The sequence below is a fragment of the Eutrigla gurnardus genome, assembly GCF_963514095.1.
Source record: "Eutrigla gurnardus genome assembly, chromosome: 16".
In the NCBI taxonomy this organism is placed as follows: domain Eukaryota; kingdom Metazoa; phylum Chordata; class Actinopteri; order Perciformes; family Triglidae; genus Eutrigla; species Eutrigla gurnardus.
Window position 1 is genome coordinate 11,206,415 of NC_139927.1, and position 19,315 is coordinate 11,225,729.

At 40.8% G+C, this 19,315-nt stretch overlaps 1 protein-coding gene across 1 annotated transcript; it reads left to right on the forward strand.

The window, feature by feature from the left end:
• Positions 1–11,771: 11,771 nt before the first annotated feature.
• rhag (Rh associated glycoprotein) lies at positions 11,772–19,201 on the forward strand. Its single transcript, XM_084030142.1, has 10 exons — positions 11,772–12,056; positions 15,420–15,603; positions 15,715–15,865; positions 15,952–16,099; positions 16,282–16,448; positions 16,547–16,684; positions 16,929–17,050; positions 17,167–17,240; positions 17,383–17,456; positions 17,752–19,201. Exons 1-10 carry the CDS (start codon positions 11,879–11,881, stop codon positions 17,824–17,826), a joined length of 1,311 nt encoding a protein of 436 aa, XP_083886268.1. The 5' UTR covers positions 11,772–11,878; the 3' UTR covers positions 17,827–19,201.
• The last annotated feature ends 114 nt before the right edge of the window (positions 19,202–19,315 follow it).

Here is a 19,315-nt window from a genome sequence, read left to right on the forward strand (position 1 = left end):
AACACACACCAATGATCATGAATGGTAAGTTGATAACAATGTACCTTTTTTTTCATATTTTTTGTCAATTGGCAGCAGCTACACTGCAACAAAAAATGATCGCTGGAAAGTCACAACAGCAAGGGGAGATCGAGCCTAATAGTTGCGGTTCGTAGATCCATATGTAACGTCTTAACTGTTAATGAAACACAATTCCAAGACCAAGCAACTAAATGAGCACACAGCAAAAACAGATCCCAACCGTAGAAGTCTCATCACTCTAGGACCAAAACTCACTGAACCGGCAGCCAAAGAAGAGATAAAGAAAACCTTCACTTTATACAGCAATAACCATAAATCATGTATTTATGATTCAAAGTTGCATTCGAGCAAAGTAGCTTATGGCTACTACAATGTCTCTGGATTGTTTTTGGAGTTTGTTTCCAGATGTCTGTATTTATTTGCATTGCATGGAGGAATTGGAGAATGCAGCCTGCGTTCCTCAAGCATCAAGCAGCCGATCATCAAAACAACTAGCTCTATGTCTCCATTTCTGTGTATGAATCATACTGTACACGTTCTAAAGGCATTGGCCTGAGGCCATGAGCTATACAGCAGAGCTATAAGGTAGATATAAATGTCATGAAATGAAAATTCAGACAGTCTCTGAAGACATCAGTGGCCACAGAAGCTCAGGAGACTCCAACAGTTTTTAACAAACACGTCTTTTACCAGGCTCGGCGTCAAACACATTTCTGCTCAGAAACTCACTGCATTCTCATTTATGCCTCTTCAGACTGTGCTGTCAACTTTCATATTAATTATTTCTGCACCTTGAAAATTGATATCTGGGAAAAATGCATGAACTGCCATGGTGTATTATCACACGAGGGAGGTGCTGCGCTGATCGCACTGCCGTTGCTCTGGCTATGTTTTACCAGTCTTTGCCTTAAAAATAAATAAGCCCCACGGGTCTTTACATCTGCTTATCGCTGCTGCCACAGTAATCTGACACAGACGTTTACCAGGCCTGACATTTACACACAACACGGAGACAACATTCCTTTTTCTCATCCTGGTAAATCTGTTTGCCATTAGCTGTGTCAGACAGATGTAGGCACCAAATCCATAAGCTTCACTCAGGAATGGCTTGGTCATGCAGGGGTCAATCACTCGCGGTTCATTATTTCAGTGGCAGCCAATGCACTTCTGGTGCAGCGGTTATGTGATGCGACAGAAGATAGTTTTAAAGGTCAAGTTCAAGACGGGGTCGCACCAGCTATTTGTATAATCATAAGTGTGTCTGTGAAGTTCTTACTGAGTTCTTAGTAACTATACTAGCCAGCTTCACACTAGTGATTCACCAAATCAGGTTGCACTAGTGAAACTGAAGGAATGTTCTAGAAAGTTTGTCTTTAGTAATGTCTTAATCAGTTGCTAGGTTAAATTGCTTCTAGCGGCCTCATTTGCTTCTTGATTACTTGCCCTTCTTCACTTTGATTTGTTTTATTTTTTTACTAGTTTATTTATTTTTCTTGGGAGTACAAGTTGAATCAGCAGTAATGAAATGTACTTTACTTTAGACTAGAGGGAGCCTGACTCAGCAGTTTTAAGTTACCAATTTCCGATTACAATGAAACCCAGCATACACTGAGTAGCTCCACCTGAGCAGACCAACCGCTGCCGACTGACGTAAAAAGCCTCACTCATTTTGAATTTTGCGCGGGAATGTCGCCACAGACACAGAGATCCTATTTCTGGGCAAAGCAGCAAATACAAGCACTTTCATAAGTGGGTCATATGATCAATCAGCATTGTTTTAACTCACTCTTTGATAGATAGTAACTTAAAAGACAAATAAATAGATGAAAATGTGATGGACTGCCACTTTAAAAGCTATCAACTATGTAACAGTGGAGCATTTTTAGGAGGCCAAATAATGAAGATTTCATACGTATTCATGTATAAATCTGTGTTAAGAGTGAGGGGAAATGTTAAGCTAACCTAACAGACTTTGGTCATTTAGACCAGGGGTTCCCAAACGACCCCCAGAATAACAATATCCCCCAATATCCCCGGAGGTGACTGAAACATAAGAATGTGTGCGTCCTGTAATAGGCGTACCCAAACAAAGCATAACGACAACACACAAGAACAGCCTGACCACCGTGATATGTTTTTACATAAACAATTTACTGTAAGTTAAAATAACTCAGTCAAAGTAATCTCCATGTAACTTATGAGTGAACATCGTGGCTGTCATGTGCAAACTTACTTTTGACACAATACTTTAATTTCAATGTTACCAGAAGAACATCTCGGCCAAAGTAATGAAAATCCCTGATTAAGACTACACTATTAGCATAATGTTTTGTAATTTGATGTGTTTTGTGTTTGTTGTGAAATGTCTCTCCTCAGTTTACATGAGTTTGCTTTATCAAGCATCATATTAACATGCTGACTACATGCATTGATTTCTATTCATCTAGTTATCTCCATCTTAAGTGGACAAACTACTCCAATGATCTATGGCTTATTTTTTTTCTACTTTTTTTCACAGTTGACCTTCTTATTTGGATCAGATCTAAATGAGAAAATGCATGTAACCCTAGAAATTCCTCATATGTTTTCTATTACTTTCTACAGCGATACACATTCGGTTAAGGGAGACAGTCGATATTTTCACTGTGATAGGTCAAACTTTCATAGGGAATATAAATAACTGAGCTGGAGAGAGATTTGTAGAAGTGAATTACATCCATAGTGGCTTTAATCAAATGCATAATCCAAGGTGCTTTGCATTTATTTATGCACAACTTGGAGCCCTTATATGGATCCAAATGATTGGGATGGAGTAATTCCTATACAAATGCTGTTTAAATCATTTGTTTATTGTAATTTTCATTACATTACTTCAAGTGTTTTTTTGTCTTTTACTAGGTTGTGTCGTCGCTGAAAGGTGGGCACCATCGGACCTACTTTGAGCTTCATAATGGATCTTCAGAGACCAAAAAGGGTCATCAATTGATGCCGTGCAGAATTTTGCACCTATCTGTGTCTTTCCATCCTTGTGTGTAAAACTAGCATTCTGTCTAAACTAATGATTAACCCAGCCATCATCATCAGCAAAAGTAAGTTTGCTGATTGATTTTTATTTCTGTCTTTCTGTCAATTTGTTTTTATTTATTACTTTTTTTGGTACATCTCAGTGTGTAGATCTTAATGTCATTTTAGCAGATAATAAGCATTTCTAAAAAACATGGTGTCGAAACAGAAAATTTCGAAATACTATAGAAATAAAGGGCCCATAACAACATTGGGAGATCCAGTAAACAATAAAATTAATTAAAAAGAAACATTTTAAAGTACAAACCATGTACTATTGTACTATAGACTATGTACTATAAGATTAAATGGGCCTAACAGTGAACTTAAAACAACATTGCGTGCACACAAACGTATACAAACCACGCAAATGCATACCTCATTGAAGAAAAATTGCAAATATTATCCCATGAAGCCGTTACAAGCTATAAAATCCCAACATGACTCGTGACATTTGAAGTTAACCATGTCCTTCCACATATATGGTGCTTCCAGCACTGATTTGCCCTGAGGTATTAAACTGTCATGAGAAAAGCTCCAAAAGGAGAGGACAAACATATGGTCTCCGATGTACAGTAAATGAACCCTATAGCGTGTAGTTATGTAATTAACATGCCTCTTATAATAACTAACATGTGGGGAAGCATTTAAACAGTTGGATCGTCATAAAAAAAAGAAGACATTCATGTGTTTCATGTGACTGCTGGAAATTATTTGATATAATCAGTTAATTGCTTGAATCAATATTTTCAAGAGAGATTTCATTACACAGCTGAAACTTGCACGACGGTTCTGTTTTTCCTTTGCATGCCAAGCGCTTTTCAGTGTGTAAATGTTTGAAATACCGCGGCCATTAATTATATCACATATACACAAAGCCCCTCCCAGCTGTGTGGTCTGCTGTGTCGTTTGCGTGACAAGTCAGTTTCTCTTTTTCCTCCCTTTTCTAGTTTGCCGACGTGCCTCAAACCTCCAATCTCTCTACATCCTGTGCATTGAAAGCTCACTCCACATATCATTTAAGTCAGGATGTTTTGTTTTGTTTTTTTTTCGTTGCTTTTTTAACCCTCCCTCCCTCCCTCCTCCTTCGTTTTCCTATTTCGATGGGAAGTCCTGGGTTGTGGTCCAATCATTTTAGTTTTTATTAAGATGTGGCGATAACGTGGCAGGTTGATTGCCACATGGAGCCACATGAGGAAAGGGTGCGGTGAAGGCCCTCAATTAGGCGTCGTTTAAAGAAGCCTGCCCTAGATAAAGCAATTACAACATCACTGCAGGGAGGCTCTTTAAAAGACAGTACGACACCAGTTTACTACTGAGGAAGCTGAAGCGCTAACTACCAAAGGCTTTCATCCAACAATAATATGGCGGGAGATTCCATTCTGGCTGGGTAGATTTAAAAGTGTATGGAGAAAGAAATCAAAAGCAAAGAAAACAACAGAGGTGCTATGGTGTGTCCCTTAACATATCCCCAGTCGTGCCGTTACTACACTACGCGTACAATTATCTCCACGTTTAAAACTGAAAAATTTAAATGTGCAACATTAAGATTTCATATTGAGCTCTTCGAATGCATTCCTTGTCACTCTCTCTAGCAGAAGAAATGTTAATGAGTGCTATCATACATTTGAAACTTACAGTAGTCTGGGACCGCAACTTGCCCGCGTTATCTTTGTAATTGAGGAAACTAGAAAGTAAAGCAAAGATTTATCTCCGTGCGAGCAAATGGAAAAAGTCCCACGACACTACAAAGTAACCAAACTAACAACTCCCCCATGCCAATATGGCTGCACGCTGTTTCTGTAAACATTAAACATGGGTTGAAATGTATTTGTAACCATAATAGGTCTTCATGGAGCCAAAGTTACACAGGAAACCAGCGAATACCATCAAAGTATTACGTAATTCTAATTGCCGTATAGTCAATCTATTCTCTAAAAATGTTTCGCAAATGCTCAAAGACTGATGTCACACTGCTGAAAGCTTAACTTATTAAAATATTTCACGTTCTAGGATTTACAACACAACCACACCCCTTCTGCTGTCATGGGGGGGGAAAAAAACCGCACAAAATGCAATTCCTCTGTATCATATTTTGCACATGTGGTTCGAGTCCCCACAGCATTCATACAGTACTCACATTCCTCTCACTTCACTCGTTTTGACTGATGCCTGTTGAACATCGCACGATAACTCGATCGGCACGGCGCAAAATTCTCCCCACACCTGTTGAGCTCTCGTGTTCTCAGCTTTCTTCAAACAGCACTGTCTATCGGCATCTGCCGTGTGGAAAGCCTTTTAAGTATAGGTGCTGGTGTAAGAGAAGCTGTTCATGTTATAGAAAGGGAAAAACCTTACAATTTATTTAAGGCTTAAATGTGTCTCCTTGCAGCCATAAGTTTCTTTCCAGCTCGCTATAAATTCTACCAGATGTATGGCCTCTTAACCTCGTGACGTAACACACTATGGGATCTATACAATCACTTAAATAGCAGAGCCATCACAACATAAACATGATCAGAGCTTGTGATTGTTCTTGATTGCCAACATGCTGATTACCCGCCTGTATAGGCTTCCCTTCGAGCGGGCTTATCAGGGTGTGCAACAGTTCCCCTCAGCCCAAGCCACAGGAAACTGAGGGTGGGGTACGCCCAGGGGGGCTGACGCGGGAGCGGAGGAGTGTCGATGCGCTATCATCCTCTCCACTCCAGTTCACACCCTCACGATGCATCACGGCTGTTGGAAATTAAATGTGAAGTAGTAACACTGGAAGTAATAGTTTTGCCCGGCTTGTGATGGCGCATGAGGATGGCTGTTTGTCACTTTGGTTCAGAGGAAGATTTCTACTACCACTGCAGACCAGATTGCTATTACATTTGCTATGATTATGCAGAGGATGGTTCCTAGCCTGGTTCCAGACCTCTGAATCACAATTCAACTCTGGTATTGTGCTCACTGATGCCTATTTCTGCAATGAGAGCGTTGTTGCTGGGATTAAGAATGGGGATGTCATCTTCATATATATCTAGCTAGTTATATCCACAAAATAAGCAAAAGATGAGGCTGACACAGCAACACACAACTTTTCTTGATTGATGTTAAGTTAGCTAGCTGCTAGATCCTATGACGTTTGCCTGGTGGAAACATCTCTCTGTGCTAATTTATTAGGGCAAAACTAAATATTGCATATTGTAATAGGGCAAAACAAAAATGCACATTAAAATTGAAAATGTACAAAACTCGTGCCCCCTTGATATTCTCTATAAAATGTTAAAATGTCAATGGGATAAAGTATATAAAATATTACAAAACAACTATTACAAAATACTTAAAGGAAAACACCACCGCATTTCCATACTGAACTATGTTCTGCTCTGATCTTAGACGAGGTGATACATACCTCCCTCTCCTCTGCGCGTGCACTCAATGGCTCTTGCGTGCACTCCACGCAGCGCTAATTTGCTAGCATGTAGCTTGTCCCAGTATATTCCTGAGGATCCAAAGGGGGGTGAAGTTAGAAGCGACCAAGCACTTCCACGTTGTCCCTATTTAAATACGGTTACGTGAGTAGTTACACGACCCAAGTTTGGTTACACAAAATGAAACATGCCAATTTTTCTAAGCGGATAACAAGGATAACTATATAGTATGGCGGAATAACAACTGGAAGCACGTCGACGTCGGCACAGTAATATCATCACTCAAAACATGACGGGACTATATACCTTCTGCTTGTTTTCACAATCCTGTACGATGCACGTTATAACCATGATGAGGCGACGGCGTGCAGGTCACGTAGGTTCTATTGACGGAAGTAAGAGGGGGAGCGGAGTGATGATATTACTGCGCCGACGTCGAAGTGCTTCCAGTTGTTATTCCGCCATACTATATAGTTATCCTTGTTATCCGCTTAGAAAAATTGGCATGTTTCATTTTGTGTAACCAAACTTGGGTTGTGTAACTACTCACGTAACCGTATTTAAATAGGGACAACGTGGAAGTGCTTGGTCGCTTCTAACTTCACCCCCCTTTGGATCCTCAGGAATATACTGGGACAAGCTACATGCTAGCAAATTAGCGCTGCGCGGAGTGCGCGCAAGAGCCATTGAGTGCACGCACAGAGGAGAGGGAGGTATGTATCACCTCGTCTAACTTCAGAACAGAACATAGTTCAGTATGGAAATGCGGTGGTGTTTTCCTTTAATAATATATACAAAAGGTAAGAATTTGTATTAGACAGATCAGACATAAAATGCCAGCTCTACTGCAGACTTTTCGTCTGGTCTCTTCTGAAAAAAGAAGAATCCAGATCCTCCCCCATCACCGCCATGATTCTCATACTTAGCTTCACCAGCGGTCACCCACTGTGCATCTAAAGTGGACTGCTTCTTTGACCCACGTAAGCATGCTGACCCCTGCTCCTGCTGACATATTACACCAAGCTTTAAAAGCTGCCGTTGCTCAAAGAGATAATGACAAATGAAAAGCAGGAAGAAGATGCCTTGGTCTCAAAGCAAACAGCCCAAACATTTTCGCAGAAAATATGCAGTGCGAGTTTCTTGGGAATGTTAACTCCTTACATGTGTCATCACAGGAGCTTCAGCACTAAGAATAGAGGGGACAGGAATTCTGCTGCTGGAATATATGCCGCATGTATGAATCTGTACGTATGTGTTCATTTTCCAAGAGATTCCCGTTTTGTTTCTCAGATGAAGGAGAGGACAGCGGTATCTACACTTACTGCCATAACTAAAATTTCTGTTTAATGAGAGCCGACACAGTCCCACCTGTCATAGTGTCCTTGAGCAAAACATTGAACTTTATCTGCTCCCTGCTTCACGCTGGCCCTGACCTCTGTGGTGACATGCATACAGTATGTTCGGCAGCGTCACAGAGGCATGTAAATAAATGACAACTCCAAACGGCAAAATAACATTTAAGTCATCTCTCCTGATCGTAGAGAAGTCATGACATGAAGTATTTTTAAACTTCCAACTTCTGAGCTCTACAGGCAGGACAAAGCTGCGGCGCTGCTGTGAGCCTGAAACTAAATAACGGTTTTCTGTGGCTTCATAGAAGACTTAAGTAGTACCCCCCCAAGTTTGAGACAAGGTCAAATTTCACTCGAGGAACTGCATCTATTCATCAGGCCTCATAAATCAGCCGGGATTATTGCAGATGTTGGCCATGCAAAGTAGAAAGCTGTATAGGATGTTACACCAATAAAACCAAGGAAAGACCATTCTGATTTATAAGTAAAGACCTGGGTTTTGTCTGTCATACCCGCTGGCCTCTGTTTCCAATCAGCTACGTACATATCTCTCCACGGAAGAAGCCTGGAATGTGGCGTTGATCTCCTGAGAATCCAACAACAGGTGTGGACAGAGTGCAGAGGTCTGTATTATATGTAGCCTAAAACTCCCGCCGAGGGCGTACTGGTCCTCATTACAAGTGATAAGAAGTGAATACTTTGGGTTTGGGACACCCAACGTTAAAGATGCATGTGGAGTTGACCTTTTGCATGAGAAGGAGCTGAGCAAACATAACCACACAGAGGAATGTCCATACAAACAACATCAGCTGCGAGGTGGTGCCCCCCACAAGATAAGAGTCAAATCACTGAGAGAATAATAACATTTGACAACATTTGAATAAATGAAACGCAAATCATAAATCATCATCATAAATGTCAAATAAATCTGCGGTATCTGCACTTCCCCTCAATGATTCAACAGAAAGCAATTATTGGAACAATATATGAGGCAATGATCCTCTGGACCTCAGTTTGACCTTTACATGTGGGAGACTAAAGCCGGCCCAGGAATGCCCCGATGTTGAAAGCGAAAGAGGACTAAAGCAGGCTTCCATCATCCAGCCCTTCCCCTCTTTGATCCCTTACACTCAGCGAGTCGTCTCACCACTACAGTGAGACATACGTCCGTGACAAATGGACCAAGTGAACGGGTATCAGTTATACAGCCAGTGTGGTTTTCGAAGCAGCGCGGGACATCAGAGAGGTCCGTGTAGTCATGGACGTTGTATAACGGCACGCAGGGATCTCAGACAAAGGATGGAGCGCATTTAGGCCTGATGGCTTGTTTATTTTCTAGAAATCTGCGCTTTACGGTGGGGTTGTGAGTGAGCAGAGATAAATCGCTTAATGGTTTTCCTGGAATGTTTCTTGAGGTTCACAGGGAGGCTAGATTAAAACTGATCTGAGCTGATAAAACGAACAAGTTATTTACCTTAGCAGTTTTGTTCTTTGCTTTGTTGCTTCAATGTTCTCAGATTGTGAGCCTAAACAAGCCAACACATTTATTTCCAGCAGCAATAATAGGGATTGTGTGATGAAATAGCCAAATTACTCCACATTAGACTGGCTGGGCAAAAAAAAAAAAAAATTAAAAGGAGAATCAGTTGTGAAACAAAATCACAGGCTAATAAACTCCCATCCTGTAACTTCCAAAACTACAAAACCCAGGCTTGTGTTCACAGCACCAGCAGAAACAAACAAAACGTTGAACAAAAACATTTATTCAGACTACTTGCAAGCTTAGTGGGAGCATGGTCACTAACAGGAAAATAAGTCCACAAAATGTATTAAAAAGACATAATTTGTACCATCAATAACTGTCTCATTACTGTTGGCAAACCATGGGCCTCTGTTTAACTGACAAATGTGGAGAGAGAGAGAGAGAGGAGAGAGAGAGAGAGAGGAGAGAGAGAGAGAGAGAGAGAGAGAGAGAGGAGAGGAGAGGAGAGAGAGAGAGAGAGAGAGAGAGAGAGAGAGAGAGAGAGGAGAGAGAGAGAGAGAGAGAGAGAGAGAGAGAGAGAGAGAGAGAGCACAGCTTGATCTGGGAATGTGAAGAAGCTGCACACCCTGCTTATTGGCTGGGGGTTGAACCCCCACGTGGGGTCCAAACGCTTCTTTGCAGAAGAGATAGCAAAATAAGAACAAAAAGACCCCAAGACTGAAGGGATTATTTTTTTCACTCTATGCATCGTATACCGTTAAAGCAACAACCTAAGAGCACTGGTACCTCTGGGATTCCCTGCTGAGAGATGTGAGGCTCAGAGCGTTTACTGTTGTTGAACAGACTCGACTATGCAAACCGTTCTCATGCTCTCTGACGAACCTCTGACAGATGTCAGCTGGGCAGAGGAAAGCTGATTGCAAAACTACAGACATAATAATTGGTTCAATAATTGCAGATTTGAGTTTCACCGCTATACAAACAGTTAGGTCAACGTGAGAACTTAAACGAACATAGTTTGGTTTGTAATGAAGAGGCTGAAATCCAATTTAAAAAGTAAATAAAATAAGAGAAAGCTAATGAGGAAGTAGTAGTGTGACCGTCATGAATGAATGACTGTGCAGTGGGCCACAAATCCTCCAGTTGGCTCACTCGTCTGAATAAAAAAAACAAAAAACAAAAATGGCATCTCGCAATGAAAAAGCCTCAGCTCTCTGCCAAATAAAAACGCTATAAAGCACACGCTCAGCACGAGTAGATTAACGTAGCAGTGCTGCAGAGTTTTTGATGTCTCTCAACATTTGGAAGTAATTTCCCCCCAAAGGGTCCGGGAAAACATACACTGCGCCGAGCTCCAAGACAAACAGAAATGTGTTGCTGGCAGTGATTAACCACTCGGTCCATTCATAAAGCACTTGGACCCAAATGAAGGACCCCTGGCCCGAGGCAATTTGGTAAGAGGCCACAGATTGTCACTGTGGGGGCCACTCTCTGAACCAGGACCTGCGAGCCAATCGGAGGAGCCCGCTTGGACGGTTTCCAGTGGGAACGGAAGCGCAGGCATGCACTGTGTGTAACAGTTGATGGTAAGGACTTGAACTATGAAGTGACCTGATCACAGTTCCACACACTGTCTGTAGGGGCTGGAACAACAATGTGCAAACATCTGCCTCTCCTGGTTTCAATGGAGCAAAATTACTGAATTTCTGTACTTCAGTACATTTTCCAAACATTTTTAAGTTCATGCTACCGTTTCATTTCAGCTCTACAGCCACCTTTCTGTTGGAAATAATGTACTTTTTTACTCCATTACATTTATAGGGATGTGTTTTAAGCCGAGTTTGCACTCAATGACTGACCAGCAACAGGAGTCACACACCGCAAGATCCTTCATCTGGAATCCCCGATGATGTTTCCAAACTTTTTGTCACGAAAACACAAGCAAGGTTGCATAATAACCTGCATAATAGCCTGTTCCCACAAGGCTGATGGTATCATATTTTATTGATGTAAAAAGAAAGAAATTTTTAAATGTATTTATCAGTTATTTATACTGGGAAACCTTTTGATTATCATTATTTACGATTATTTGTGGTTTTACTGAAAACAATGCAAAAAAAGACATGTATTTCTGATGAATCTTCAATTTTTAGTATTGATTATTATCCGAGTATCGGTTTTTTTTTAGTCCCAACAATTATGTTAAGTCAACAAACAAAACTCTGACAGTGAAAAGTGAGTGGAGAAAGAGCAGTCATTAAGTATTTCTCTCATGTTCTCTCACTGGCAGAGTGTCATTAGGTTTGTCCACTCTGACATCCAGAGAGGAAACCCATCCCCATGACCAAAGTGTATAAGAGGGGGGGGGTGTGTTCTGCCCTGTCATTGGTCACCATGAAAGCTGCACCAGTTTAAAACCAGACACCAGTTTCTTCCCTCCCTTCACACAGCACAACCCCTAAAAAACACAGATAGGGAGGGCCAGACAGAGTCAGTGAGCGTGTGTCAGACTGTGAGAGATAACCAGACGTGGTCTCAGGATGCCTGCGTACGCCACCAACATGAGGATCAAGTTCCCAATTGTGGCCTTGGCTTTGGAGATTATCACCATCATCCTGTTTTCCGTGTTTGTGGTCTACGATGATGGGAAAAGTCACCACCACGACACACACTCCAATGGGACTCATGAGGAACGGGAACCCATGGAGCTCTACCCCAGTAAGTCTAGATGGGGCTGATCGCTGAGGGAATGTTTGGTCACTACTTTTTAAGAGGTTAAAATGTATGGATTACTAAATATTTATGTAATGGACGGATGTTTTTAATGAAAGGAATACAATCTACAAATCTTCCATAATTCAAAAGTTGGCTGTTAAGTCTTGAATTTGAAGTGTGGGAGTGAACAAGGCCTTCTTTCCTTCATTGGAAAAATGTGAATTCTGTTACAAGAGTGTAATTGTCCAATTACTGGTAAACAGAAATAGATGGATTTGGAGGCTGGATCTCCTGATTGCATTAAGAGGAGTCATGGGGTCACATTCTCATCCCTGACCAAGTCTATTCATACGCATGCAGCTGAGGAGTCCTGCAGGGAGAAGAGTCAGGTCTCATACCGTGGAGGTCACATGTGATTTAAACAAATGTGTCAAACAAAGATAATAGAGAACAGGAGAGGAAAGGACGATAAGGCACGTTTGAACTACGGTACTTATTGAGCATGTTGCGTTTTCTGCAGTTGAGGTGTGTTTCGCATCTTGACAACTTATCTGCATTGAGACAGTCACAGCTGTATTTCTGTATGCATGGCTGCTCATGATTGGGTGGGGCAAGTGTGATCCTTGGAGATTAGTGGTTATCATTAAGGATCAGTACATTTTCTACTTCAGATAGGATGAAATACAACATGTCCAGCGATATAGCAGCACCAGACTTTCTAAATTATTTTAATTCTTGTTTACTTATTACCACGCTCACACTCATTTTCTCCAGAAATGTTTGAAGACATGAAATAATGAATGGACGCTGGATGACACCTTGTTAGAATTTCCTAAAAATCACATCTGCACCTTTTCCCTCATTGAAAAATCTATTCATCAACTTCTAAACAAAGGACACACCTACTTCAGTAGAAAAAAGGCCTTTATCATCGTAGCTTCCTCATTACAGTAGTGTCAAACTCACTGTGGTCATTTAAAATGCGATTGAATTTAGGGAAGACTGGCGGCTGTGTGCAGAGAGAGATCAGCATGCCAGACATCTGGTTCAAAGAAATGAGGACTAGAATGAATACAACTTATCACGCTACAGTCTGGACAACAGCAGGTCCTGAGGGCTCTCTCTGTCTCTATGTCTCTCTGTCTCTCTCTCTCTCTCTCTCTCTCTCTCTCTCTCTCTCTCTCAGTTCTTCAGGAGATTATTGAGCATTACCTAACATCTGGGCGTGGTGCCAGTCACTGTCCAGCTTTACTTCCTCCCCATCCACATTCTACTATCCAACAGAAGCCCCTTAATGCAAAATTAAGTCTGTGTCACACGGCTGAGAACGGGAGAGGGGTCGAAGTCGAGGTTTCGTTAAAAAAAACTCAGCGGATGTGAGAGCCAAAATCAATATTTACCTCGATGTTCCTCGACTCACTGCTGACGATATCAGTGCCCCATGTTCAAAACGCTGACCAGATGTTTTGCAACATTTTTTCCCAAGCTGATAATTGACTAAATGTCGAGATTATTTTCTTGTTAAATCACACAGAACAATTCCTAATTCAATTAAATGTATTTCATTTTAGAATCAAGTATTATTGGATCAATTAAGCTGATATATTCCAATTAAAACTTTCAATAAATAACGAAAAAAAAAAAGATTTCTCGAATTTGTATCTCTTTTTTTTTGCCTTGGTTCCTCTTATCCTCGGTCCACAAAAAATACATGCAGCCCTCATTAGCATACATCACGTTCGATACAATATGACGACTATCACCATGATAAAGTGGTGTGTAGTCGGTCCATGAAATTAACTTGAAAGTGTCATAAAATTGAGGAATCTATCAAATCAGCACAACTGGAGAAGAAGGGCTGAGGAGATAAAGAAACACCACACCTATCAGAAACACCTCCACCCCTCGTTGATTCATGGGTGGCTTGACACTTAAAGTCACAAAATTTGGCACCACACTAATTCTGTGTTAATGTGAAATGAATAAAGACTGTAATTTTAAAAAGGACGGTATCTACGTAACTGTATGTAAACCAGGGTTATTGAGTGACAAGATGAGCTATGACTTTAATCCACCCTGAAAGCAGACAATATATGATAATAAGATAATAGAAGCACGCTGCCCTGTTGTTTGGGATCAACTATTAATCACTACCCACTAAAAACTATATTTTGAATATGGATTACTAGATATGAGCAGCTCTGTCTTTAATCGGATTGTTTAATAATTAAAGCAGCAACATTTGTTTAATTACATAATTATTTTTGAGCGGGTATAAAAAACTAGTAAAATTTTAATTGTAGCATCTTGGGATTCTGGCTCACAAATGTAGATGTGTTTAAATGTGCTGGCATAGGTGTGGATGAATTTAATCTCCCTTTATGTTTTTTTGATCCATAGAAATGTAGTATGCTTACTTGTTTTCCACATATCTACTAATGTGTAATATATAAAAATGGGATGCTTCAGGTTATTTAAGTGAATAGTTAAGTGATACACACAGGTAACTGCTCTTTATGAGTGATACACACACTAAGAAACTTCGACATGGATCAAACCACTGACCTTCTGATCTGCTCTACATAACAACCACTCTACCTCCTGAGCCACAGCCGCCCTGGAACAATATCATTGACCATTGGGATGTTTCACTGTTGACAACTTGACCTGTGCTGACCCGTCCAGACAATAGAAAACAGCCAGCACACACCTTCTTCACCTTGATGTTTTTTCCACATAAGGGTCTCATTCTCTAAAGGCTTCTGGGAAACAGGAGTGCCACTTCCCTTTCAGGATTTTGACTCTTGTCCAGTTCTACACAGACCCCCTGAAATGACCCGGCATATCTGGGAGTATCTCCTCTTGAAGTTCTGCCTTTTTTTTGCAGAGAATATGGTAAAAAACGCCACGTATTGACAATGAAAATGGGGTGCAATCCCAACCAATTCCAATCCAGGACTCATAAGGTTGTTGTTAACCTCCCACCCTTTGAGTCATTAAGATATGCTTAACAAGAAAAGCAGGAGCATTTCCCAGAAATCCCCTTCATAGTGTGACTGAATTGCTTCACAAGCTATTGAGTCATGGCTGAGAATACACCCACTGTGGAAGGAAATTACTCCCGTGGTCCAGCAACTGCTCGGATAAATCATTTAAACAATAAATTCACAGGAATACTGCCAGGTAAAGAAAAGTCTAATGCCTAATTGAAGGCAGTATAAAAGAAACACGGAGGAAACCGAAAGTGTTTCATCTGATTCAATTTCATGTCTGCATTTAGCTGAAACCAATGCTGGACTCTCACAACAAAGCAGGACCCTGTCCTCGAATCAGCAGCGGAACTGACCTCCCTTCCCATGTCTCCAGTGTTTCAGGATGTCCACGTCATGATCTTCATCGGTTTCGGGTTCCTGATGACCTTCCTGAAGAGATACGGGTTCAGCAGTGTGGGCGTCAACTTACTCCTAGCTGCCTTCGGCCTGCAGTGGGGTCTCCTCATGCAGGGGCTTTGGCACCTGGATGATGGCAAGATCAAAATCAACATCCTGAAGTACGAGCCCCTGATCAGGAACGCCCCTGATTCATTTAACATTTGTACATCAACTTAGTCGCAACCACCTCATCTGCTTTCCTACTTTTTTTCCACCTCTCTGTTGTGCAGAATAATCAACGCAGACTTCAGCACAGCCACAGTCCTGATCTCCTTCGGAGCCGTTCTGGGTAAAACCAGCCCTGTCCAGCTCCTCATCATGACCATACTGGAGATCACCATCTTCTCAATCAATGAGCATCTTGTGGTCGAAATCCTCGGAGTAAGCATTCGATGACGCGTACATTTGTTGATGAACTACGAGCAAAATATGGCATTAATTCACTAAACTCACCTTTTCTTTCACAGGCTAATGACGTCGGAGCATCCATGATCATCCATGCTTATGGAGCCTACTTTGGCCTTGCAGTGGCTCGAGTGCTTTACCGGCCAGGTTTAAGAAACGGACACGAGAACGACGGATCCGTTTACCACTCTGACCTCTTCGCTATGATTGGTAAGGATGTGTTTTATTTGAGTTAATCTTTTCTCTCAGTTCATCACAGCCTTCCTGCACAAATGACTTATGCCACCTAGTGGACACAAATAACTTTGCCGCTTGTACAGTGACACTGAAAATATTAAAACGTTTAAGATTAACTGATACTAATGCTGTTTCTTCATCATCCACTTGTACAGGAACCGTCTTCCTGTGGATGTTCTGGCCCAGTTTCAACTCGGCCATCGCTGATCCGGGCATCACTCAGCTCACAGCTGTGATCAACACCTACCTCTCCCTGGCTGCCTGCGTGCTCTCTGCCTATGCCGTCTCCAGCCTTGTGGAGCACAAAGGAAAACTGGACATGGTCAGATAACTTTCCTCTAATATCCAATAACCTTAATTCAATCATTTAAAAAAAAATCTTGAGTTACATACGTGTTTTTATATCTTTATATACTACAGGTGCACATTCAGAACGCCACCTTGGCTGGTGGCGTTGCCGTGGGCACATGTGCCGACATGAACATCGGGCCATATGGGGCAATGCTGATTGGATTAGTGGCCGGCATCGTCTCTACCCTGGGCTTCAAGTTCCTTACCGTGAGTTGAAAGTCAAAAGTTGATGCTTTTAAATTCATGGTGTGCACAATAATTAGTGAATTCAAAATGTTTCAGTTTCTCAATTGTGAATATTTTCTGGGTTTTTTATTAAATTTGTTTTACTCTTGTATGATAGTTCAATTTTATGTCTTTTAGTTTTGGACTGTTTTTTTAGACCAAACAAAAAAAATGCAAGTTTCACCTTTTAAAAAGTAACAAGAGGCTATTTTTTTCTCCTCTGTAGCCCATCCTGGCATCCAACCTGGGCATCCAGGATACCTGCGGTGTCCACAATCTGCACGGCATGCCTGGTATCCTGGGTGGGTTGGCTGGTATTGTGGCTGTGGCTTTGGGAAAAAAACAGGGGTAAGGGCCATTTTAATCTCCACAAATCTTATATAAACACACACACCCACACACACATTTTGAAGACATTTTAGAGTAATTTTATCAGCTCTTACATTCCTGTCTTCCCCCCTCAGAGGTGATGCTGCCATGCAAGCTGCTGCCTTGGCGTCGTCCCTCGGGTTCGCTTTGGTTGGAGGTGCCCTTACAGGTGGGTGTTGACGAAACATGAGACCATAAACATGACACAAGCGTTACATTCCTCAGCCAGGGTTTGTCACTCAATGGAGAAGGCCAGGGTTATTTTATGACAAAGAGCCTGAGTGATCAAACAATTAATTTTCTTCTTGAAGGTTTAATAATGAAGCTGCCGTTCTGGGGTCAGCCTCCGGACCAGAACTGCTTCGATGACTCTATTTACTGGGAGGTAAGAAATCCCATCCCTCATAAATATTATCTGTAGTTTCTGACTGTAGAGAAATTTTTTTAAGTTATTACATTTTTGTCATTACAAACAAGTCTTCATTCCTAGAAAATGTGTTCTTCCTGTGTTCATTCCCACTCTCTGGTGCTGCTTGTTTTATCCTCTGGTGGTAAACTCCACACAGGTGGTACGCCATATGAGTCAATACTTGTATAATGTCCATACGACAAACACCCATGTCTTATGTTGGTCTCTCATCATGCTACAGCACAAATAATCTGGACTGTATGTTTTCCAGGTTCCTGAGGAAGAGGAGGAGAACGAAGAGAGCCTTGCACACGCCGAACACTCAAAGAACAAAGCAGAGGTTTAAATATCTCCTCGCCATCCACTGAGCTATGATGAAGGATCATTAATCAGCCATAATATGTGGGCAGATATCAATTTGTCAATTATGTTAATGTAATAATACAAAAAAAATGCTCTACTCACCAAAACAAGTTAATTACAAACTCTTTGTGAGTAAAGATATCTACAGCAGTGTCATTTTCATCATATAGATAGTGAAAGTTTGACACAAGAGTCTCCAAAGCACCCATTAGTCATTTCTAATAAATATTTGGTTAATCCCATTCACACAAAGAAAGAAAACCTTTCAAGCATTTAAAACGGGAACCTTCAGGGATTTTTTTTTAAACACTTAGATGTGTCTTGCAAAAACAAAGTGAGTCATGCCGTAGATTCACTGCTGATAAACAACTTTTTTCACAAAAGTTTTCTTTACTTACTTTTTATATCATAAATTGTCATAAAAGCATGTTTTAAGATATTAGTATAGTGTGTATTTTTCTTTGTATATTCTTTTATGTTTTCCAAGTGCCTTTCGTATGCGTTTCTGCTGAGGCTTGGGGGTAAAAGAGAGAAGTTGAACCTGCTTTGATCTGCTGCTTCATGTCACCAGTCCTCCTGCAAGGAGTCAGGCTGCGTGAAGTCATGGGCAGGGACAGTCGCAGTTGTAACTAATGAATCTTTGTGTTGCTCATCTCCCACTGCTCCCATCATTTTCTATCTATCTGAAGGTAGCTGAACAATTTCATTAATGCAAGGCATGCGAATGCATGATCTTTTTTTTGTCTGCCTTTTATTTACATCCTGTGTATTCTTACCTGTACATACAGTTTAGATTTTAGAATAATTGACATGGTTGGTTTTATCAACACCCTGCTATGTTAAAAAAAAGAGCAATATTTTTCATATACCTTAAAAAGAATTCAACAGAAACTTACATACGGCTCCATAAGGAAGGGCTGGCATATATTGGAGGTGGAAATGTACCAATAAATAAGCTTTTGACCATTTCCGTTGTACCATCATATCCTTTAATTTGAACCTGTTTTCTCTATAGGGGAGTTACTGTTGGATTCTGATTCATTATGACATTTGTGTATAGGAGAACAACCATGTCTTACTTAGATCTTCTTTAGGTGTACGGTGTCTTTGTAATAAAAGGACAGTTTTTTGTTGTTTTTTAATGTGTGTTTAACATTAAACACATAGGACTGCAGGGCTCGATAGAACTGACTACACACATACAGTAGTGTTAATCAATTATTATTTTGGTTTGTTAAATGATTTATGACGGCCATAACACTGAAACACAAGATTTTTTTTTATTTTTATACAATGGGCATGAGCTCATATTTGCATAATATACTAATACTGTCATAATAAATGTTTTTACAATACAAGTTTATGTGTGTTTTTGTGTAACCTTATAGATATTTTACAGAATTATAAATTAACAACAGAGTCGGACAGATGAATACTTTACTTTACACGTTACGTCGTTGGATTTTTATGAT

Bases quoted from the DNA above. Each gene is read 5' to 3' on its own strand.
- rhag (XM_084030142.1), top strand. From the start codon at position 11,879: ATGCCTGCGTACGCCACCAACATGAGGATCAAGTTCCCAATTGTGGCC. The intron at 15,604-15,714 runs GTACGAGCCCCT...TCTGTTGTGCAG, and splicing joins ATCAAAATCAACATCCTGAA to AATAATCAACGCAGACTTCA. The intron at 17,051-17,166 runs GTAAGGGCCATT...TTCCCCCCTCAG, and splicing joins GCTTTGGGAAAAAAACAGGG to AGGTGATGCTGCCATGCAAG.